Below are 23,431 nucleotides of genomic sequence, written 5' to 3'. Positions count from 1 at the left end.
CGTCTTTTAAGAAGACCTACTTCTTAATCTTAGTAATTATTGTTCTCTTAGGCAATTAATGGTCTTAACTTGCTTATATTTAACTTTCCGCTTTTTTTTAAATTAGGGATTAAGAAGCCATGACGTTATAGTGGTTATTTAGATGTAGTATTTGTATAATAATAAGATTTTACTGTTCGTGTACGAAAATACGAATGTTAGTGCTTCTGGGATTCAACCCAACGGGTTCAATGGCTGATAGATTTGCTTGTTTTCCTTCCCTTTGTTTATTTGCCGGTGGGTCGTGCTTCACTATAAATTATTTTCTCAACATATAGAACTGTAAATAAACGAATTAATAATGCTGTTTGTTGAGTGCTCATTGCAAGGAACTATTACAGTCGTCAAATGAGCTCAGCTTTCTCAGTGTAAAATGATTGGAAGGTTTTAAGGACAGCGCTTGGATGTGATGCGATATTACTACCATAGTGGAGACTTGTTACATTCAAAGTTCCAGGAATCAACTTTTTCGGTGTCCAAAGGTAACGCACAACGAAAAATTTGGGATTTGGTCACGAATGGGCAGGAGTAGAGGAATAGTTCGCGAACATAAGCGTGATCACGCTCAATTCCAACCACTAATATAGAAAAACGGCGCAGGAAATGGACTTATCGCACCGAATCGACCCAATGATATAACTCTTTACGTACGATCTAACGAGGATATGACGGATATAACTTAATATGCACAATGCGTCTACAATTGTGCATATTAAGTTGCGTTGAGTACGTTGGACAACGACAGAATTGCCCGCATTCTATTGTGTCACAAGTTGCATCGTAGGGGGACTGGTGCAGCCAAGGCAGTTTCTCACGCTTTTCTTTCTAGATTACTAAGCGGAATTGAGCGTAATCGCTCTCGCAGACGTGAACTACATACCCCTACCCTCATGTATTAGTGGAAAGATCACAACGATGTCAGTGTCGTGATATGTTGCCTTCAAGAAGTTGTTGGTAGTGGACGGGTGATGTATATGTAAGTTGTAGTTAACGCCTATTCTCTGGATATTCTTCCCCAAGCGACTTTCCCAAAATTCGTCACAACATTGACATTGGCATCGATTATATATTCTTTTATTTAAGGAAATTACAAAATGATAAAAAAAATAGTAGGTGATTTGTGGGGATAATCGATTATCGATGATCAATTATTGCGGATGTATATTTTTTTGTGACTAAAACATTAGTTTAAGACAGACAGAGTTAGTAATACACTAGAACATTACCATTAGAAAGCGTTAGGTAGTATTTTGTTGAAGTTTCGACTCGTTAGATCATGTTTCCATAAAATCAAAATCATAAAATATTCAAGCATTTTGTCATCTAACCATAGTTTCGGGTAGCTAACAATTTGAAAAAAAATTTTGATGACCCTAAATCTGTAGAAGAAAAGGCCCGGTGGGGGCCTGTAATGTGGATTTTAAGGTAAATGCGATTTTTATCATCGCAAATAAGTATTTCTACCGGAACTGTTATCGCTCATAATCGTTCTACAACTGCAAAAATGTTTTATTCCTGTAGCAGAACTTACTGAATTAACTAGGCACTTAAGCGCGAAAGGGAGGAGCTGGACGCTCCTCAGGTGAAAGGGGTTTAGTTCATTGTGTGCAGCTTAAAGGCATCACCACACGAATCTGGGGTGGTACGGATTTTAGGTGGGGTATTCGTGTACGGAGTAGGAGATTACGGAGAAGAGGATGATTCCGTCCATTTCTTCCTAATTGCCTTAAAAAACGCAGATGCGGCGCGTGCACAAGGTTGGCGCGCTCCAATCGAACTCGTTGTTGAAAGTGGCGCGCTGGAACGCTCGAAGCTGTATCTTCAGGACCGTTTTTTGCGGCAATTACAAAGAAATGGACGGAATCAACCTTCTCTCCATAATCTACGACTCCGTTAGGCATAACCCACCTGAATCCCGCACCACCCCAGATTCGAGGGGTGATGCATTTAAATGATGAGGATCCGTTTGTCAACCATCCAAAAGTGAAGAGGGTCGACATCGGCTCCGAATATCGAACCAATGACTAACCATGACTTGATTCTTTTGGGGTCAACTACATCGAGAATATGTGACCCGTTAATCATTTTTGGACTACTCTCCAATTTGAAAATTATCCCATAATTATACAACCAACCCTCATGACTAATGAATGAGGTGGTTGGATACGGTAACTTGGAAATATAAAATAGTAATAAATAATTAAGGGCGGGTGTAGCGCAGTCGTTAAGAAATTCGGTTGTCACTTTTACGGTTTATGGTTCAAAACCGGCCTGGTGCCAACCAAGTCTTTCATCCGAGGTCGATAATTTGGTACCAGACTTGTCTGGGAGGATAAAACACTGAGTTGACACATCGGCTAGCCCCCGCAAGTCATTGTATAGCCGAACACGCGTTCCAAAAACCCCAACAATTAGGAAAACGCGCAGAAAAACGCGTCGGCGCATCCTATGTGGGTTGATACGCCAGTGACTTTATCCTTTTAATTTAAAAATATAGTAAGTAGGTGAAAATATGGTTAATGTAGATTGCATTCGATATGTAATGGCTTCACGCATCTCGGCACCATGGAATGCGAATAATTTTAATTTAAAAAGTGATTTTCAGAGTTCCTAAATAGGATTTTGTTTATATCGAAGCACCTATCCACCTTGTTTACCTAACCTTCACCTGGATTGACAATTCTAAAAAAAACCTTTGTTAAGTACTATTTCCAGTTATAATACCATATCTATAAAGAAATGATTTTTTCTATCGTCTAAAAGTGCTACCAGGCCATTTCCGTCAACCCTGAAAAGCGGGAGAGAAAATCGTCTGCGAAACGTGTTGCTTGCATTCGGTCTTAGCGTGCTTCCGAGGAGAATCCCCGGAAGTTCAAACAGATTGTTGGTCACGATGAGTGGACAACGTGGTCGACGTCAACGGTGCCTTGAATGCTAGTCAATGTAAGCAAAACGCGAACAACACATATAGTGGTTTTCACGTGTGGTGTTTTCGTTTCAGGTTTTCAAAATGAAAAGAAAAGTCTTTGTAGCCGTACGACATCCGAAGAGGATCCTCATTCTCCGCGGTAGGTGCTACTACAATGATTCCTTCCTGCTATCAAATGAATTTATTCTCATATAAAGGCATCACCCTACGAATCTGAGGCGGTACGGATTTCAGGTGGAGTATTCGTATACGGGATAGCAAATTATGGAGAGGGGGTAATTCCGTCCATTTCTCCCTAATTGCCGTAAAAGCGGCCCGGAAGATACGGATATAGGCTTCGGGCGTTCTGGCGCACTATTTTCTACAAGGAGTTCGACTGGAGCGTGCCAGTCTTGTGCGGCGCAGCATCTTACAGCATTTTAGGGCAATTAGGAAGAAATGGACGGAATTACCCTTCTCTCCATAATCTACGATCCCGTATACGAATACTCCACCTGAAATCCGTACCACCTCAGATTCGTGGGGTGATGCCTCTAAAAAAATGTTTGGATGGAGATTGTGAACGCAAGTGCCATTTATTTCTTATTCTACATTTAAGGGTTACAGATTCCCGATATTACCTACTGTTCTTCTTATTTTGTACTGTAGTTACTTCACATTGATTATGGCGTAAACCCCAAACGATTCCCAATTGAAGTGAACCCATTAGCGGGTCCTGAACGGACCGACTAATCTAAAACACTTCATCGCTTATTTTTCACCTACTTAATGGATCAAATTCTGCGTGAACCAAGCAGAAATCACCCAGGCGACCTTGCGAGCAGTTTTTCGCGTTGAGAACGCTTACCGATCTTATTCACACCGCTAAGAGCAGAAATAGCAGAGAAGTCAGCTCTAATATTAGTTCTAGAGCTTTACATACAAAACCGCTACTAACTTGTGCCCCCAAAATCCGTCTCCGACCGATCACTCCGTCGGAAACCGTCGGAAATCTTGGGAGTAGACAAAATGAAGTTTTGAGAATGCCATTCGAGAGCAGATGAACCGCTGATTTTCAAATATTTTTCATAGAATTTTGTTCTGACAGATGTGTGGCGTGAAAAAGCAAAGTTTGATAGGTCGTATCAATAGTGCGAATAGCTTTAGAACTCTAGAACTAGATCCATAGGACGTATTAGTTTAATTTTATCTAGAGCTCACATCAGTACATACATTTAATTAATTAATTTTTTCTAATGGCATTTATTTTATTATTTATTTATTTTTCATCATTTACAGTCCATTGATTGCCATATGGATGAGATGGTTAATTTCTTTTTATTCCAATTTAAAATAAGGCTCGTGCTCTTCTTAAGAACATTGTAATTTTGTTGTTAGGACATTTTTCAAAACCATGAACATCCTAGCAACTAGAAATCTTTTGAAACGATCAAGAAATTTCATTCCGAAATCTGATTCGAGTTTTAGAACATGTAATTTTCACGTGAGAGAGGATTACTGTTGTGAATTTTCAACCACGTTAACTTTTTGAGTATCCGCTCTACGAAAATTTTTAGTTACTTTAGTTATTTCTTGGAAAAAGAGCTTTAAGGGTCGAGGAGGTTTTTTTTTCAGGAATTCTAGAAGAAAGGAGAACTTTTCAGTATCAAATTCTTCGTAGTAGTAATATCTAATGATTCAGAGTTGAATGACACAAAAACGGAAACGACACTTGTCGTAGACGTCATTATTTACTGTTGAGTAACCTATCAACAAACGCCAATAGTTGTTGTCGGTTTGCCTTTCTTATTTCGACACCTCCGACGTTTTTCTCGTACGCATTCCATTCGATAAATCATACATCGCTGACAATCAAGGAAAACACTTGATTAACCGCTTCCCACCACATTACCACCACTAAGAACAAAGAAGTGCTAGCAACTGGTAGGCGCTCCTTTTGTATCTGAACGCTAAAGAAGTACGTACTGTTGCTTGAGAGGAAATAGCGGATAATTTCTATCCGGGAGCAATTCAACCGTAACCTCTCGTCTCTGATTATCCAACCGAAATTGTCGAACGAACTGTGACAGCTGTTTGTTGCCAACGAAATCGGCTTCTAGACGCGATTTCGCCAGCGATTCGCTGTCAAATCGTGCCGGATTTGTCTCGCTGATATGGCTTTGCTTCTTCACTGTCACCTCGTCCTTCTATACACCGCTGCCATCCATTGAAGTCTCTGGCAAAATTCACTTTAATGCTAAATATTAAGTGAAAGCCAATAGTATGTTTTATAACATTTTTCAAAAAAAAAAAAGATTTTGATTCACGAAAAGTTCACGCTTCTTTTTGTACGAAAAGTTTTTCTTGTTTTTTTCGTTTCTAAAAATTACCCATTTTTCTTTTCACAGTGGTTGGTCAGTTAAGTGGAACTTGAGATCATATGAAAAAAAAAGAAAACGGAACGAGAAAAAAATCCTTTCTGTTTCTTTCTTTCCTCCCCTAAGAAATAGACCGAGAATGAAATGCACAAGATAGAAAGAATTAAAACACGAAGTTACACAGATAGTTAATTTTCGTTGCTTTGAAGTGAATTTAACAATAAACCTGTACCTCTGAGGAATATAGGATATGTGTATGATCTAGAATTTCTTGCAGAACTCTTTTTTAACTCTTTTTCTTTGCTAGCTACATTTCTGTTTCATGAAAAAATTAGAGGCCCCACGAAGTTATTCTTCTCTTCGTTTCTTTCTTCGAGCACAAAGCTATGTAACTGTTCACTTCTGGCACTGACCATTGTATTATTTTGATCTACTCCTAGTCAATAATGGGGTAAAATATGGATGTAAAGGTCGGAAATTATGGCCATAGCTAAGAAAAGACCATTGGGTTATGCACCGAGATTAAATGAAGGATTTTATGTTTCTTGAGGTTTTTTTTTCGAAATATTACACATTGCTATACATAACCATATTCTTTATACAACATAGAGATTTTTTCAAGTGATGTTTTTCCATTTAAAATCCTTTTACTTTGCCTGTACATAGTCCCGTCACCTGGATTCTGATTTTTGATATTTGAGTTCTCCATTGAAGTGAGCTGCAGAGGGCTTTTGGGAAATTTTAGGAGAAGAAAAACGTTTGGAAAACATTGACTCCAGTCATAAAGATGTTAAATCAAATGAATAGATGAAATAGAATAAAAGAGATGAAAAAGTAGAATGAAATTGAAAAGAAAAATAGAATAGAATAGAAAAAAATAGAATAATAAATGTTACGTTTTCAAATGTGAAGATTCAGAGCTAATTTCAGGAAACCCTAGGATTCATTGGACAATGAACTCTTACCCCAGGGAAACTAGTTTTGTGAGAACAAAAGCTCCATGTATGCTATACGACAATGATTTTCCTCTTCCGAAACTCCCGAAACCACTTGTTGACGAGATCTTTGCATTTACACACGTGTTTTTCTTTCCTTTAGCGAGTGTGTGTGCGCGTTGTTTCAATACGGCATTGCGTATTCTCTCAAGTGCTCTTTATACTCTTTATTGTATAAGGTCAAGAGGATTTCTTCATCGAGGGGTACGAGGTGTTCGTGTTGCGGTGGTACGTACGCTCGGTAGATGCATGCAGTGCAGCTGCATACGACAATTGACGGTGGTGACCTTTTGGCCTCTTGTCGAAGTCGAAACCAGTTCGGCTATAATAGTGGTTGAAGGCGCCACTATTGTACGTTACTATGGCATGTTAGTGGAATGTTTTTCTCGTTACCCTGACGAGGAAAAACTACATTGTTGTTGTTGTTGTTGTTTTTGTTGTTTTTGTTTTATAAAAACCCCAGTATAATTCGTGAACTTTTCTCCAATTCCGTCGTATTCTAATGTCGTGTCCCGTGCGAACGATAGGCTCCGTTTTTACTCACAATCTGATTGACTCGTCAGCTTTTTTTTCGCGGGAATTCCTAGGTTATAATAGTGAACCTCGATCGCAATTTCGAGGTTTAAGGTAGGGTTGGGTTACGAGTTTTAGCCGTAACAATATGTCTTCTTCTTCATCTGTTTACACATTGTTTTCTCGTTTCTCATTCGTGCAAGCTAAAGTACATATTGTTTGGTTCACTTCGCAGCCGCTCCGGTCATTCCGTCGTTCCTTTCTGATGCAGATCTTCTCGCGCGCGCGAGCCCGAAAGTTCGTCACTCGGTCACTTTGTTGACTTTTACTCGTTTTGTTGATCGAGTGGCTAACTGAATGCTTACTGAAATGTTCCCGCCCATTAAAGAGGTCCGCTCACTTAAAAGGAACGAGATCGCAATCTACTTCTTACCTCCTTCAACAATCCACTCCTTGAAATTTCTCAAATTCACTGAATTTGTCGAAAACCCTCTATATGTAGGTGCGACTCCAACTGATGGTAATAAGGATTTGAATCACTTCAAGGCTAACTGTGTTCAAAATCCCAATATTATGATTTTTTTCCCATTTTTCGTCTTTTTTCATAGAGCAGGTATCCTAAATAAGTAAGGTGATTTAGCGGCGTTCAAATAATTCTTGTTTGTGTAAACATCAAAGTCGATTTGCTTTAACTTCAACATAGTTCACCTACGTCGAAAAAAAAAGCACCAGCACTCAACTCTTTGATAGCATAAGAAGATTGATCTGATCAGCACCTTGGTTACTGTAATCTAGAGAATTCCCAGGAATAAAAATAGCTCAAAACCCAAAAATTCGTCGAATCTTCGAAATTCTGTGCTGTAGTGATTCTGCTCGTCAGTACTAGGTCTTCTTTCTATTTTTATCTTATTTCGACGACTGTTTGACTTACATAGATGTTCGACTACTGAAGGATTTTCCTTCAGTAGTCGTCGTAGGAAGCTTAGAGATTCCTTAAGCCAAACAAAGAACCTTGTCGAAAGAGGCAAACTCGGATTTCTTTTCACATTGTAATTATCCAAATGAAATTATAATTATCTTAGAAAACAGAAGTCATTTTTTAAATAGAACTTAGTAGAACACATGAGATCTTCATTTTAACGAGCAAATAAAAAAAAACCCGCTGAATAAAAATAAAAAACCAAATAAAATTTAAAAAAAACTCAATTCTTCTCTTTCAGTATAATTTTCTTCTCTCTATTATTTAACAACAGTTTTACACCTCAAGGCAGGGGGAAAATCTGTAGGTGAAAAATACTGAAAAAAGAGATCCCTACTACTTTCCATCATTAATCAACACCTTTGTTTTTAAATTGAAATTTTATACTTCGGAGTAAATCGTGGATCAAAAGGCTGAAATGGGATTGAACTGCTACGTGGGTGGCTTTGCGAAGCAGTGGTTGAAGCGGACACAGCTCAGAATTTTTTTTTTTTTTTTTTTTGAAAAGAAAGCTTTTTTGTCATAGTATATATGTGAGTCCCAGGGATGAGAGTAGCGTTTTTCGAGTGATCCAACGGACAGAAATATGCCTCTTCTTAAAAATCCATAAATTTCCAGACTTTGTGAGACTGCAATGAATTTCGTCTGAAATCAGTTTCTAACCGTACACAATCTCCCTCCATAGTTTTTCGTCCCCTTACAGTAACAATTCGATCATTTTATGTGCGTAACTGTTATGAAGACTACTGATCTTAATTTTGTCAGACTATAAAAAAAACATCAGAAGGAAAAAGATAGAGACTAAAATTGTAAAGTTGAAAAGGTTGATCGTTCCCCCCACACGCCCCGAAAGACACACTAAAACCTACTTTCAGTAGATACTGTCAACTGTCTTCGACTTTATTTACTTATTTATTTATTAGCTTCCAAAGCTTGATAGTTTATTAGAAAGAGCAGAAATGAAGAAAAGGAGAGAAAATCTATAAGCAGAAGAAAGACGGGAAAATTAGTAAAAATTAGTAACTTGGCATTGTGTTCCAATTTCATTTCTGGAAGAAAACCAGGTCTCCTGAAGCGGTGCAAGTTCTCGAATCATAAGCAAGCTGTGTGCCCATGGCATTCACACACGTCAGCAAGATCCCCTCTCCCCTCATCCGCATCAGGTTGGATCACAAGTACCAGATGAGCAGTTCGGTGCAATAAATAAATGGTTATAAAAAAAATGGTGGCTAAATACGATGGTTTTAAATGCTCCATTGCTCTTCATTTCCAGTTCTTCTTTTCCTTCCCCGTACCTATACAATACTCGACTCTTTTTGAAAAACGTTTATCTTTATATTTTCGTTCGTTAGTCATAGGCTAATTCTCACATGGATCAACTGAGCGCTTCTCATTCTTCAATGATGCAGTCTCTTCGCTTTCATCGCTTTTTTCTTGACGTTGACTGACATGACTGTCCATTTCAGCTATTCCCATCCCAGTCTTCTACTCCTATTCTCCTTCTAAAAAATCCCTTCTCTAAAAAAATTGCTATGATTCTGTACTTATTCCTATTTTCGTATGTCCAGAGCATTCTAGCGGGTCCCGGTCTTATCTCGTCAAAAGATGTAAGTGATGAATGATATACCATTTTTTCAAATTAACAACTGCCTGACATATAGTTATCACTTTTTGAGGTCATTGACAAGAGTATGCCTGAAACTGAGACCGTGCTAACCGATGAGGATTTCCGGAGTTTCACCTCCCAGAGAGATATTACAAAAATAGGTATGTCTTATAAGTTATTTTACGACAAAGTTTGTCTTGGAGCCTTTTCAAGTTTTGTAATTCTAAGAAAAAAGTGGAAGAATCAAAATACAACTGCTGTCTCGATGGCTGGACTTAACTATCTACTGATCGGATACATGCTCTAACGGGGCACTATGAAGCTATTCTCTGTCTTAGGGGAAGTATTTAATCGCATTAACCCACGAATCTGACGTGATATGGATTTCCGATGGTTAACTGTATATGGGGTCGTAGATTGCGGGATCAGGAGCGGTTTTGCTCATCTCTCCCTAATCATAGTAAAAAAAAAGCGGTGTGAGGGACTCCGTTTTTCACGACGATTTCAGTTGCAAGGCTCCACTTGTACACGCGCCGCATCCAGCTGCGCAGCGGTCGAAAGCCAATGAGTTCTCCTCGACTGCTTATTCAAGTGAGACCTATGAATAGATTGCTGAGGGGATCAGAACGTATACGTAGAGGAGCGTTCTAACGTTCCTCGTAGGAACCATAGCGGTTCCCATGTTGTTTTTTAGGGCGATTAAGATTTTTATGCTGATTGAAAAGGTAAAAGATAAAGTTTCTGGCGTGTCAATGCGCTTGGGGAGGGTCCAATGCGGTTTACTGCCATTCACATTCGTTGAGATTCCTTCACGCGTGCCACCTATGTAATGACTTGCAAGGACCGAGCGATCAGTGTTTTTATCCTCTCAGATAAGTCTAGTACCAACTAATCCGTTCCCGCAGGGATGAAAGGCTTGGTTGGCCCAGAGGCGGTTTCGAGCCATCGTCCATGCGGCCACAGCAGACCTCTTACCGACTGCGCGACACCCTCTCTATCCACTCTCTCTATGATTAATTATAGAAATATAGAATTGGAAAGTAAGACGTAAAATAGGTGTGTTCCTTCTTCGAGCTTTTGCTCTTCACAGAAATTCCATACATACGTTCCACAGATGCCATGCAAGCATGGGAGGCTGAGGCTGAACTGCTGCAGATCCGAGTTTCTAGAGGATGAGCACAGTATATGATTCAAAATAAACAGATATGATTCAGAACGGAACTTTAAATAAACTATATCACTATTGTACCATTGTGAGAAAAAATTGAATTAAAATATTATTATATAAATTAATTAATTATAATTATATTATTAAATTTAAATTCAGGGATCAAAGTGAAAGATGATCCAACTATGGGTAACAAGATGGAAGGAGACATTGCTATGGAAAATCTGAAGAAATTTGTCGAAGACAACAATAAACTAGGAAGGAACGCTATTCGGCAGGCATACAGGTATGCCTATGGAAGAAATATATGCGTTTTAGTTTGTGAATAGCGGCTTACTACTAGTATTACGACATTTTAACATAAAAGTTGTGTCCATTTCATACTTCTGGTTCTCTTACTGGCTGTTTGGTACCACGTAAGCGCTGAAAACTGCCAAAACCTCAAAATCTCAACGTTAAAGAAGTTCGTGGACGCTGTCCTCGCTACAGTCTCAAAACAGTTTTTAACGAATCTTTTCGTGTCTTCTATCCTTGGACCCTCATCTCAGACGAATCAAAACTGCTTGCTATCGAAATGTACCCTATCTTGAAGCCGAATACAGCAAGGATTTGTCCTCGAAGGCAGCTATCACGAAATGTCTTTACATTAAAGTTTTAGAATTTTTGCATCGCTAGCGTCCACTTTTGTCCTAAATGGGCAACAAAAAAGCCAGAAACGTGACACGAGTACAATTTGTAGGTTGAAGTGTGCTCAGTTCGTCTAAGGTTGCTTTTCGGATTTGCAAGAAATCGTGTAATGTCAATCTTTCACTTATAAAGCAATGCTATCCTTTCTCATCTAAATTGTAGCGTGGTGCATCACAGTGGCAGCATTTCGAACTTTGTTAAAATTCGGTTTTGTGATTGAAAAAAATGGGGCGGATCTGTATAAGATGTCCGTTGTGGCCGCACGGTCAATAGTTCGAAATCGCCCTAGTGCAAACCAAGTCCTTCATCCCTCTGGAATCGATAATTTGGTACCAAACCTGTCTGAGAGGATAAAAACACTGATTTGAACAACGGCTGACCTTTGCAAGTCATTGCATAGGTCAACACGTGTTCCAAATCCTCCACGATCGTGAATGCCAGTAAAATGCTTTGGCGCATACCAAGCGGATTGACACGCAAGAGACTTTATCCCTTATACTGTTAGAAAAAAATTGTTGAAAACGATTCTCACTATCCAGAGGCGGAGAACAGCACTATTTCTCATGTCTCATCCTTTATTTTTGTTGAAAAAAGTGTATTGCGCTTGCCTTGAAATATAGTGCTGCTTTAAGGGGTTCTGGTATTTCAGGCGATGGCCAAACGGTGAAATTCCCTATACGTTGTCCTCGCAATATGGCGCATATTCGAGATCAGTGATAGCGAAAGCAATGCAGGTATTGAGGACATTATTCAGAATTATTTATATTATGCTCATGAAAAATAAAGTCAAAAAACAATCAGCTTGGTGCAGGTACTTCTGTGGCTGGGATTTTTTTTTTGCGGAACGTTGAAATGAAATAAGAGGAAGTCGCTTTGTGTTTGGAAAATAGGGAATATTGGAAAATAGGGAAAAAATAGAAAATAAATAAATAGAAAATAGAAAAAAAACATATAGATTTTCAAACTGATGAACTTCGCTAAGATTGAATGGTATTATAAAAATTAAGGAGAAAAATCAATGGATGTAATGTAATGCAATAACGGAAACAAAATACCTCAAGCATTAACTCCCACATAGCTCTGAAAAGAACTTTGCTGTGGTGCAACCCTCAATCAGGTTTCCAGTTGCCGGAACTGCGTGAAATTTTGAAGATTGAAAGAAACTAAAATAAATTAAACAGATATCATTCGAAAACACTGGATTTTGAGGAGTATCACGACAAAACTTGCGTACGATTTGTTCCACGTGACGTCTCTAGACATGTCGACTACATTTATATTCATCCCGACGACGGATGTTACAGTCTGGTCGGCAAGTAAGTCCCATAGTATTTCTGACGCCAAGCATTGGTTAGTGTGATCCACATTAAGGACGGGCGGACGTCAACCGCTTTCGTTGGACTCGGGTTGTATTCAAGTCGGTACGATTGTGCACGAGCTCATGCACGCTGTCGGTTTTTTCCATGAACAAAGCAGGTGAGATTTTTTGCTTTAAAGGCAGCATACCACGAATCTGAGGTGGTGCGGATTTCAGGTGGACTATCCGTGTACGGGATCGTAGATCATGGAGAGAAGGGTGATTCTGTCCATTTTTTTCCTAATTGCCGTAAAAAACGGCCTGGAAGATACGGCTTCGGGCGTTCCGGCGCGCTATTTTCTACAAGGAGTTCAATTGGAGCGCGCCAGCCTTGTGCACGCGCCGCATCTTTCGGGTTTTTTACGGCAATTAGGAAGAAATGGTCGGAAGCATCCCCCTTAATCTACGATCCCGTATATGAATTCTCCATCTGAAAACCGTTCCACCTCAGATTCGTGGGGTGATGCCTTTAACGATGTTGGGATATCTCAAGGAAAAGATAGGTGTAAGTTACGAGTACGAGCGCGTTCATGTTCAATTCCTCCTAGTCAGCCTAAAAAGTAGGCCTACATATCTAATAACTGGGGAAATTCTAGACTATATCCTTAAGATCTCTCTTCTTCATGAATTATTTCTTTCCTTTATTCTGTAGATTCCTTTGACTTGTATTAATAACCATTATTTTTCTAGACAGGACAGAGATGAATACATTGAAATAGTTTGGCGCAATGTGCAAAATGGAGCAGATGATCAGTTCGAAAAGTAAGACTTAAGCTATGGATTTATTAAAGAACGCTATCATGACTAATTTTGGGTACAATCTTAACGTTATCGATCATCTTAATGAGCCATACGACTACTCATCAATAATGCACTATGGACCATACGCTTTCAGTGGCTCTGGGAAGAAAACGATTGTTCCACGAAAGGTAAGAGTATCTTTGTGCATTCCAATTATAACTGCTGATTACGGTATTCCTTTTGAAAGATTCTGCTGATGCTTTTATTAGTGTAGTCGGATTAGAACGACCTGAATCCTGCTGCAGTTGTGTAAGGGACTGCGCTCGAAACGTCGTGGCACAGTTGACGGTTGCAATCGAGATGGGACTCTCGTTATCGTCACTCATCTCTGCTGTCCGAGTGGAACTAACGATGGTCCCATCCCGATTGCAATAACCGTCTCTGCCGTCCTTCATCTAGCGCGGCCGCAACGCAATCGCGTCAGGCGTCAGGTCCTTTCGAAGCGAACTGAACTGACTAACTTCACTCGGGTCGAAACGACGTGACGCTCGGTGCTGCTGCGTAAGCAGCTGCGCTCGAAGGTACGCGATGGACCCAGCGGTCTGAATCGAGGTGGAGACACTGTGAACTGCAGCGATGAGTGATGCCAGCAAGGCACCCCTTCAGCCGTTACCCAGTTCAGCACAGTGAAAAAAGGATCCATTTTGTTCCTCTTTTCTCTCTGTCCATAATATGAGTTGCTCATCTACAATTCACAACTTACTGTGAATCTCTTCCTGTGTTCTGCAGTGAATGTAAGGCAACAAGCACAACCCTATGTAACAATAATAAAGAAAATATTCATCGATTTAGGCAATGCTAGCGCATTCTCAGGATATCGTCGAGTTTGATAGCAACATTTTTAAAAGTTTTCAAGCATAGAAACGTTGTTGAAGATGTTGCATCATAGGATATAGGGAATTTTATCGAAGATCTGATGACGATTATAGAAATGCCTTCGAACAATTTAAAATTTGATCCAAAATAATCCAAAATTTCAATTTAAACAGCAGCAAGAAAAACGTGTCCGGAAAAACGGAAAATTTTTGTCTCAAAAAAGTTGTTGTTTACCACTTGTATAAGAAGCGGGCCGAACCATCTAACAGTTGTCACTTATTTGAAGGCTATTGACCTTCGACGATTTCGCTTGTTATGTCTATTTTCACCCAGGTTCCCAAACATGTTGCTCATTTTGGGGTAGTAAAATGAGATACTGCTATTTAGCCGAGTTATACTGTATTGTATACAGACAAGGGAATCAATCATTAGACTCGGCGTGGAGAAAGCAGCCAATGATACTGTAGCAACAGCTAATATCATCAAACATAAAGATTCATGAGAAAGGAAAAAACACTAATACGAAGTGACTACGGAGGAAATTTAAGAGCAATAAGAGGAGATAAGAAAACCCAATTGACAAAGCTGGTGGCTGAGAAGTCGCTGGTTTTCTCTACGTGCTTCCTTTTTTCATGGACAGCGAATGTTTTGACCAATGGTCGGGAATCACTGACGTCGCCCACCATTTTGCTCTTCTTCTACAGTAATCTGGCATTCTGAAGAGTGTTTTTTTAAGAGCGGTGCAGAACGAATGGGTCAAAGAATCGCTTTTTCCGATGGCGACCTGAGGAAGATAAACAAATTGTACCAGTGTAATTCAAATATCAATGGAAATTCAATCATAGACAAAAATCAGGTAAGAGATTCCCCTATTATGATTGTAATAATTTGTACCTTCATGCACTAAATGTTGCTGCTTCAGAGCATTATAAGAAAATTAATAATGAGCAGGTTAACTTCAGTTAGTTGCATCCCTAACAGTGATAAAATTTGTGAAGAAAACAACTCTTTGGATCTCAAAAATCGCACTGGATGTTCAGTTGCGCTACATGTACAAAATGAGTAGTTCCTCTTTACCAGAACAGTGACCAACTGACCTCACCAGCGACACCGTACACTTCTCTTATTTTTGGCAACTACGGAAGACGACCTGGCCGCATCCGCATATTTGGATGATTTTTCGTTTGCCTTAAAATGATGCTTGGATTGTACTGCTCTTCAATAACAGTCATTTTTAACCAATTTATTTTCTTTGTTATGTGTGCGTGTGTGTCAGTTATGCGTTTGTCTTTCACAACAGAGCTTTAACTATTTGCTTTCTGTATCGTTACGATCTGTGCTGAAATTGCGTCGGGTATTTGTCCACTAACGATGATAAAGCTTGTTTATGGTATGTATGCTCATTTAACATCAGGTCGAGACTTTTTGGGGATCGCTGTAAGTTGATGAAAAACCTCCAATTTCAAACTTTTCTGTGTCTGTTACCTATTTAATTCCAATAAGTCCAAGCAATCTATTTATTTGCCTTTCATTCGGCGACTCTGCGACGATATCCCTCTCTTTTCAACGTCTTTTTTCTCTCAAATATGCCTTAAAGGCAGCATACCACGAATCTGAGGTGGTGCGGATTTCAGGTGGAGTATCCGTATACGGGGTCGTAGATTATGGAGACAGGGGTACTTCCGCTCACCTCTCCCTACATCACTGCAAACAGCCGCCTCCAGAATCCTGTTTTGTACGACGCCATCTATTGCAACGCTCCACCCCTTGTGCTGCTTTCGCCATGCGATTCAATTCGACAATCAATTCGGACAGCACCGATAGGCAGTAAGGGACGCTATGCGTGCAAGGGTGGCGCGCTGCAATAGAAGGCATCGTACAAAACAGCATTCAGGGGCCGGCTGCTTGCAGTGATTCAGGGAGAGATGAGCGGAACCATCCCGGTCTCAATAATCTACGACCCCGTATACGGATACTTCACTTGAAATCCGTCCACCCTCGATTCGTGGTATGCTGCCTTTAACAAGAGCAAGCAAGGTTTTGCCCTACTGCAACTACAGATGCCATAGGGCAAAACCAACCGCGCTTATACGAACGAGTCTCTCCGTTTTACTATTTGTTGACCAACTTCTCTCTTTGATTTAAAGGCATCACCCCACGAATCTGGGGTGGTGCGGGTTCGAGGTGGGTTATGCCTATACGGAGTCGTAGATTATGGAAAGAAGGATGATTCCGTCCATTTCTTCCTAATTGCCGTAAAAAACGGTCCGAAGATGCAGCGCGCTCCAATTGAACTCGTTATAGGAAATAGCGCCCCGGAACGCCCGAAGTCGTATCTTCCGGGCCGTTTTTTGCGGCAATTAGTAAGAAATAGACGGAATCATCTTTCTTTCCATAATCTACGGCTCCGTATAGGCATAACCCACCTGGAACCCGCACCACCCCACATTCGTGGGGTGATGTCTTTAAAGATGACCATTCACTGATCATTCTAGTCCATCTGCCTTTTTTTCTCTAAAACATGTCCTTCTGGTACACAATCCTTTTTTTAGTAGTGCCTCTTGGCGTCTGGAGTCTCGCAGCGTTTCCACGTAACAGATTTGTAGACTATAAAGAGTGAAAACGTAGCTTGTACTTCACTGAATTCTTGTGTTAATGAAATAAGAGAAGGATCGGTTAAGCGAGTTCCAATAATTATTCTTTTATGGTTTAAATTCTGTCAAAAGACACAAATTCTCCAAGTAAACAAAGCTGTTTCACTAACAAAAACTACAAATGTCAGGGATATCGACGAGCATCAGTGCTTTTTCACCTTTGGCAATTATTGGTGGCTCCAAGAAATTTATCGTTACTTCAAGAATTTTTCATTCTTGGTCCAGTTCTCGAATCATGAATTTGATGTATTATTTGCAAAGAGTACAAAATCATCAGGATACCTGAGATGCTTCAGACAACACCTTTCATAGCAATTCCTTGGCTTCTGTAGCTCTTCGTTGAGGAGAACAATAGGGGCGAAAAAGACTGAAAAAGTAGGATGTTCTTGAAAGAGGAGGCGAAATATCTTTGCATAAACACTTTTCAACGTAATAGTGCATAGATAATGCTCTACCCGCAGCCAGTATCTCCAGCAGCTTTTGGATGATATGAATATCGTGTAGGGTGCAGAAGCTGCGTCGGAAGCCAGACTGTTCTACTGGTTGCTTGCAAGGAAAATATAAGTGTGCTGATAAGACAAAATCAATGGCACCCTTTCTTAATCATCATCTCTGAAGGTATCCATATCCGCGTCCATTCTATTGGGTTTTTCACGAAAGTGGGTTTCCATTAGATGAAGGGGTTCCCATTTCCAGAACAAAAATTGGCGAGTGTTTTATTTTCGGTTGTGCACCTTGAGATTGTGGTGGTACTATGAATTTTCCCACCGAGTTTAATATTGAGGTCTCCAATCAGTTTGCGTTAATATAAAGTTAAAATACGACAATTTTGGAGATAAAACACCCATTCTATCATGAAGCTAGCTTTGTGGTATTTTGAAGCTGCGATAGAAGAGCTTTGAAAGTGTGTTGGTAGAAGGATCTGCCTTCCTCATGATTGCGTCGTTGAATTACGCATAACGCAATCTAAGGAACCCGTCCAGAAATTAGACGAAAAACAACAGTCTATGAAAAAAATTTACAAATAAAAAATCAGATAAATAAAAAGTCCTGCAAAATTTGAAAGGAGAAGTATGAGGTCGTTTCGCCGATGGTTCAGAACTCTTCATCCGTGTCTTTTCGTGCTGCATTGTCCGGAGAATTCGGAAGTTGTTATTGATGCGGCTTCCTTCAACTCAACAATTTCTGTACTGGAGCAGAGAATAGAACTTTAATTGTATTAATATGGAGATTCAACATAACAGACGGTTAAAAGAATATCAAACTGTCCACGAAACTGGCCCAGTGTAGTGATCAAGCGTAGAAAAAAAAAAGCGTAGAAGTGTCCAGTCAATGCTCGACGGATGGAGTCATGAACCGATCATGAAGTTTGCATTGATATAAATTTAAAATCCGAGTATTTTTTAAAGACAACATCTTTTTTACACTCACCAACTTCATTCTTCTATCTTCGAGCAAAAGAATGTTTTCCGCTGAATAAGTTCTAAGATTGATTTTCGTTGAATCTTGTCATTGCAGAGTGGAAACTACTTATTTTGAGCAGATGAGCAAGATTGTTATCGATCTGGCTAACGTTTCTGGGTTATCTCCTTCTTCAGAGCCTGGAGAATCAAAAAGCACGTGTGACCTATTCCCTTAAACCCCTGGTCATCCGACAAGACATAACTTAATAAAGAGACCTTCCAAGGGCAACATTAGAGAACAGTCCACAATAGCGTTCTCTTTGATCATCTGTATCCGACCTCCCGTAGGTCTATGTGTCTTCATCTGGCCCCAGCTCGTTGGTCACAGGGATAAGCGTGGTATGATCGTGACTGCTAACTGGACAGCGGTATTGTCATGACGCCCACAGCCTGCGATGAACACTTGAAGGATGATCGTTTTGATTTTGCGACTCTATATGTGGGCTCCTTGATTCGAGCACATAGTGCTCTTCCTGCTTCGAAAGTGTACCCAGGACCACATAATTGACAGGTGATGAGTGAGCCAGAAGTTTGACCTTCTTCGAATCTTGGCATTGTAGAGTTGAGTCGTGCACTACTCTTTTTATTAGCAGGCGACCAATATTGAAATAGAGCAGTGGTGTTAGCGGAGCACCGGTCGTTAGAGTTGCGCTGCTAATAACAACTAATCGCGATAGCCCTTTTCGACTAACCTCATAGCTCAAAACTCAAAGAAAGCTTGTTGTTTACAAAACATGGCGTGAACGTGACTGTGTCCAGTAGTTGCGGTTTTATAGAGTACCAGTCTGAACGTTTGGCTAAAGTCGAACTCCAACTCTCGTTCTTGTGTTCTTGTTCTTCTCCCACGTTCAGTGATCAATATAAATTAAATGTAGTGGCATTTTCTGTAAATGTAAACCTGCGTTTTTTCTAACAACGCTTTCTGTGCTGTTCTTTTTCTAAAATTCACACAATGAAGAAAGATTTCGAAGGTTTATTTTTAAATGCAATGAGTCCTACATTTGGAGAATATTCAAACTTGATTTTGCGCCTGTATTACTTCGTTACCGCAACAATTTGAAAACACTTCAAAGCATAGGTTCTTCTTCTGTTTCTCCCCTTTCCGAGCGCATAAAACAACACTAACATTGATGCCAACACAAAACGACGTGAACGTGGTCATTGTACTGATAAAGGTAATGTGCAATGGCAGACGTAAACTGTAAGCAGTTTTAAGCAGCTATTTAAGGAGCTATTTAAGCAACCGTCTGCACGTGTGTTTTTAATTTCTGAAGAGAGTATCTTACCAACCTAAGGCAAACGTGCAGGAAAATAGATGTGCGAAGGAATGCATAGGAGTGAAACGCAACACAAGCAGTGGTTCACAGCTCTCGTAGTCGGTGTTGTCTCTCGGTCTCGTTTACTTTCTGGCTAATGAGCTTCGAATTAATGCACGACGACGCATCAGTTTGACACCAATGAAACAGTTCTACTCTGCTCCCTGTTCAAGTTTTATCGCTTTCCGGCGCTGACGCACCAACTCGACGCTGTGAGGCTTCTCCCACCCCAGCTCACTGCTTTGCTGCCCAGGGCACATTTATTAGGCATCTCCCTGCCTCCTTCAATTTCGTTTCACATTTCACAAAATGCCACTACATTTAATTTCTATTGATCGTTTCAACGTACAAATACGTACGTGACCGTTATTATACAACATGATAATTTTGAATGGCTGTACAGTAGAGGACACACATCTAACAAAGGAGCACATATTTCAACGTAAATCTTCGCTGAAATTCAAAGACTCAGAACAGAAAGAAATTACTTCTTATGATGATGTACAACTTCATTAACTCACTGACTACAAATTTTTTAGAGGAACTACCTCATGTTCCAGATGATAGGTTTCTCGCTCACAACTTTTCTGATGTTAGTGGAAAACAGAAGAGTCCTATGAACTTGATTATAGCTGCGCTAAAGACTTTAAAAGCAATACATGTTTTCAGGACCCCTGCTATGACGATAATTGGAGATGTCGCTTTTGGTCGTTGTTCACTTACTGCAACGACTACGAAGAGATCAAATATATTGTTTGTCCTCTTTCCTGTGGAGCATGTATACCAAGAAAGTACGGGAATAAAAGTAAGTATTTAAAATGAAGAACAGTTGTTTATACATACAATGTATTTTCAGTGATCGTCGAATAGGACTTGGAGTATGACGATGTGAATACCCATAAACTGTTCATGGAAGAAATCCATAACCAGCATTACCAGAAATCAAGAGACCTCAATCATTGACCAAAAAGACTCACTGGATCAGCAGTAGCTGGAGTGGATGCGAGACATTGAATTGCTTACTCTGCGTATGCTGAAAATTGTAAAAATGTGTGTTATCACACAAATAAAACTGTGCGTTACTAGAACTGCCTTAATTAAAAAGAAAAGTTATGATCCTCTGAACTCGTTCTAGTGATGAAAAATTCAAGTTCCACGCATTCTATGCCACTTAGTCTACTCCTATGATATTAATATAAGCACCACAGCAACTTTACATACAATTCGTGCAGGGTCAAGCGTGCGCTGAGAATTTCTCAACAGGGGTCGTAAGAGGGCTGTCGGAGAAGGAGAGGGTCGTAAGGTTCTCCTCAGCACAGGAGAAAAAAAATGAAGAGAGCAAGGAGAAAAAAACGAGTGGATAGCCGATTTCAAATAAACTTACATTTAGTGATGCAAAATGCTAGAAAAATAGATGGCGTGGAGTATTTTCAAAAGATTTTGCTGGTATAAACACGTTTTGGTACGGGAGTAGTTTGAGAAAATACTAAATAAATGGAGGACATCCGGATCAGGGTAAATGCGAGGGGTTAAGAGTACGAAGGAAAGAAAAAGAGTGCAAATTACACATGCGTTCTGAATGAAGCCTTGCGGCCTTGCTTTTAAGTGAGTTGTTTTAAATAAAAATTCCGCCAAGAAAATGGAATATACTGAGTAGGAGAGAAGGAATCAGAGTGAGTATTCGGTATCAATAGCCGGCCCGAGTCGACTGATGAACAATTATCCTCGACACTCGAGGGCGGAAAGTGATATCTCGCGTTTTTATTGCGACTGTCAGGGATCAGTCCCTAAAAGTGAGATTTTTTTTGCATTTAGTGTAAGAGAGTTGAAAGAGCACATTTCTCATCCGACAGTGATTAATGTATTATTATCACTTGAAAATGCAATTTCGATGTTGTTGATGGGGGAAAAAGACATCTACAGGCGCAATTATGGATAGTAGTAGCACCGCAAAGGTCTTGATTTTTCTTCTTTCTTAGTACAAAGTAGGCTCCACGAGTTTTTGAATATCGACGCTCAAAGTGAATTTCATGCAATAGAGCTGGCTGCGACTTGTAGGAAGAGATGGTTTCTATATTTCTACAAAGGTTGGTCCCTCTCTGTTTCCTAGTTTTTTGAAACCTAGAGAAAAATTCTAAATTTTGCCTCAAATTTTCACGTTTTTCTCAGCTACCTTTTTAGAGAATCATAACATCTACGGAGAAAATTAACTAAAAACTACAAAATTTGCAGTTTTCCTTAAGGTTTTCCTTAATGCTCTATCAAAATATAGCCTCGAATTTTTCAACCACGCTACCATAATCTCGCAACAGGGAATAGTGCGAAATATCACATTTTCGGTAACGCGTCAAAATCTGTGCGACTTCAAACAAAGTCCAATAACTCAGCTCTTAAAAAAAAGAAATTAGATTGAAAGTATGTTGTAGAGAAAGAGTGTCGCCATCATAATTCATTTTTTCTTCCAGATAGTTATAGTTTTCTCTCAAAAGCTAGTTGAGAAAGAGTTGAGAAAAATGCTAAATTTCTCAACTTCTTCTCAACTGGTCTTCAAAAAAAAAACCAGGGGATCCCTGAAAAAGGCACTTTAACCTTTTTTAGGGACCCTCTGGTTATCGTGAGTTCTAAACGTCATACTTGTTCCGTTCCTTAAGTATGTTATCGCGCATTTATCCAACCCCAACATGTTTCCTTGAGCAACTTCGAAGAGGCTGGGAAAAGAATGTGTAATTGAATCTTTCGATGTCACTTCTCTTTACACCAATGTCTCAAACAGCGCTGCAATGCAAGCCATGTTCGAGTCACTCGTAGAACAGCGAGACATTCTAACCCTGTACGGGTTTTTTATAAGGCGATCATGACGTTCCTGGATGAATGTCTAAAGTGCTTCATATTTCGCTGGTCGGGACACTACTACAGAGGTCAGGGGTTTGGGCACGGGGCAAAGACCAGCTCCCACACTACCCAGTGCTTTCATGTCCAAAATAGAACAACCCAACCTGGAACGAAAACTTTTCTTGTACTGTCGTTACATTGATGACTGTTGCATTATATGTCCCACTCAAGACGAGATGGACACTTGTTTCGAGCTTCTAAACCAGCAATTCCCTTACATACGGTTTACAAGGGAGAAACCCAAAGAAAATTGGCTGTCCTTCCTTAACGTGGAAATACAGTGGTCCAGCGATGAGTGGAATACACGATGGTTTCGAAAACCTAGTAGCAAAAACATATCAGTTCACTGTCTTTCGGCTCACCCTTGGAAAACAAAGAAATCAGTCATTCGGAACATGTTTAGTACAGCCAAAAGGGTAACATCTGATGTCCAGGAGCGGATCGATGCGGTTAACCTAGCGCAGCGGATCACATCTTCTGACGGTTACAATGTTGATGTACTTCGTAGGCCAGGTCTTATTGCGCAGCGAGATTACGCCAAGGTGGATGACTCCAAAAAGATCAATTTCTGCTTACTTTTGTAACCGACGACCTGAGTGAGGCGATAAGGGCTAGTCTGGTTAGGTGTGGTCTCGACGACCAAGTGAGAGTTATGGAAATACCTCCCACAAATCTCAAGAAGCAGTTAGTGCGAAACAGAATGTACGATCGCGTTTGCCTGACTCAAAACTGTGTAATATGTCCATTTGGTAAGGCAGGCGACTGCATGTTGTCTGGTGTAATTTATTTGATTTCGTGCAAAACATGCGGCGAACAATATATTGGCAAGACAGGGCGACCTCTTTGTCCTTGTATTAAA

At 40.0% G+C, this 23,431-nt stretch overlaps 2 protein-coding genes across 4 annotated transcripts; one reads left to right on the top strand and one right to left on the bottom strand.

Annotated features, from left to right (window-relative positions):
• Nucleotides 1-9,344: 9,344 nt before the first annotated feature.
• On the top strand, nucleotides 9,345-23,156 carry RB195_011661 (uncharacterized protein; the record flags this gene model as incomplete). Of its 3 annotated transcripts, XM_064193184.1 has the most annotated exons (9): nucleotides 9,345-9,419; nucleotides 9,489-9,579; nucleotides 10,746-10,872; nucleotides 11,923-12,007; nucleotides 12,483-12,589; nucleotides 12,645-12,749; nucleotides 13,321-13,392; nucleotides 20,350-20,485; nucleotides 23,007-23,156. In XM_064193184.1, the coding sequence occupies 9 exons, from the start codon at nucleotides 9,345-9,347 to the stop codon at nucleotides 23,154-23,156; spliced, it is 948 nt and encodes a 315-aa protein (XP_064050767.1). The 3 variants fall into 3 exon arrangements, with proteins under 3 accessions (XP_064050767.1, XP_064050769.1, XP_064050770.1); XM_064193185.1 differs by lacking the exons at nucleotides 20,350-20,485; nucleotides 23,007-23,156 and having other exon boundaries at nucleotides 13,321-13,396; XM_064193186.1 differs by lacking the exons at nucleotides 11,923-12,007; nucleotides 12,483-12,589; nucleotides 12,645-12,749; ... (1 more) ...; nucleotides 20,350-20,485; nucleotides 23,007-23,156 and having other exon boundaries at nucleotides 10,746-10,915.
• On the bottom strand, nucleotides 15,384-18,919 carry RB195_011662 (uncharacterized protein; the record flags this gene model as incomplete). The annotated part of the gene is made up of 4 exons (XM_064193187.1): nucleotides 15,384-15,435; nucleotides 17,184-17,268; nucleotides 17,357-17,470; nucleotides 18,724-18,919. The coding sequence occupies 4 exons, from the start codon at nucleotides 18,917-18,919 to the stop codon at nucleotides 15,384-15,386; spliced, it is 447 nt and encodes a 148-aa protein (XP_064050768.1).
• Nucleotides 23,157-23,431: the final 275 nt, after the last annotated feature.

Source organism: Necator americanus, chromosome III (genome assembly GCF_031761385.1).
Source record: "Necator americanus strain Aroian chromosome III, whole genome shotgun sequence".
Classification (NCBI taxonomy): domain Eukaryota; kingdom Metazoa; phylum Nematoda; class Chromadorea; order Rhabditida; family Ancylostomatidae; genus Necator; species Necator americanus.
This window is presented reverse-complemented; position numbering and strand designations above follow the sequence as displayed.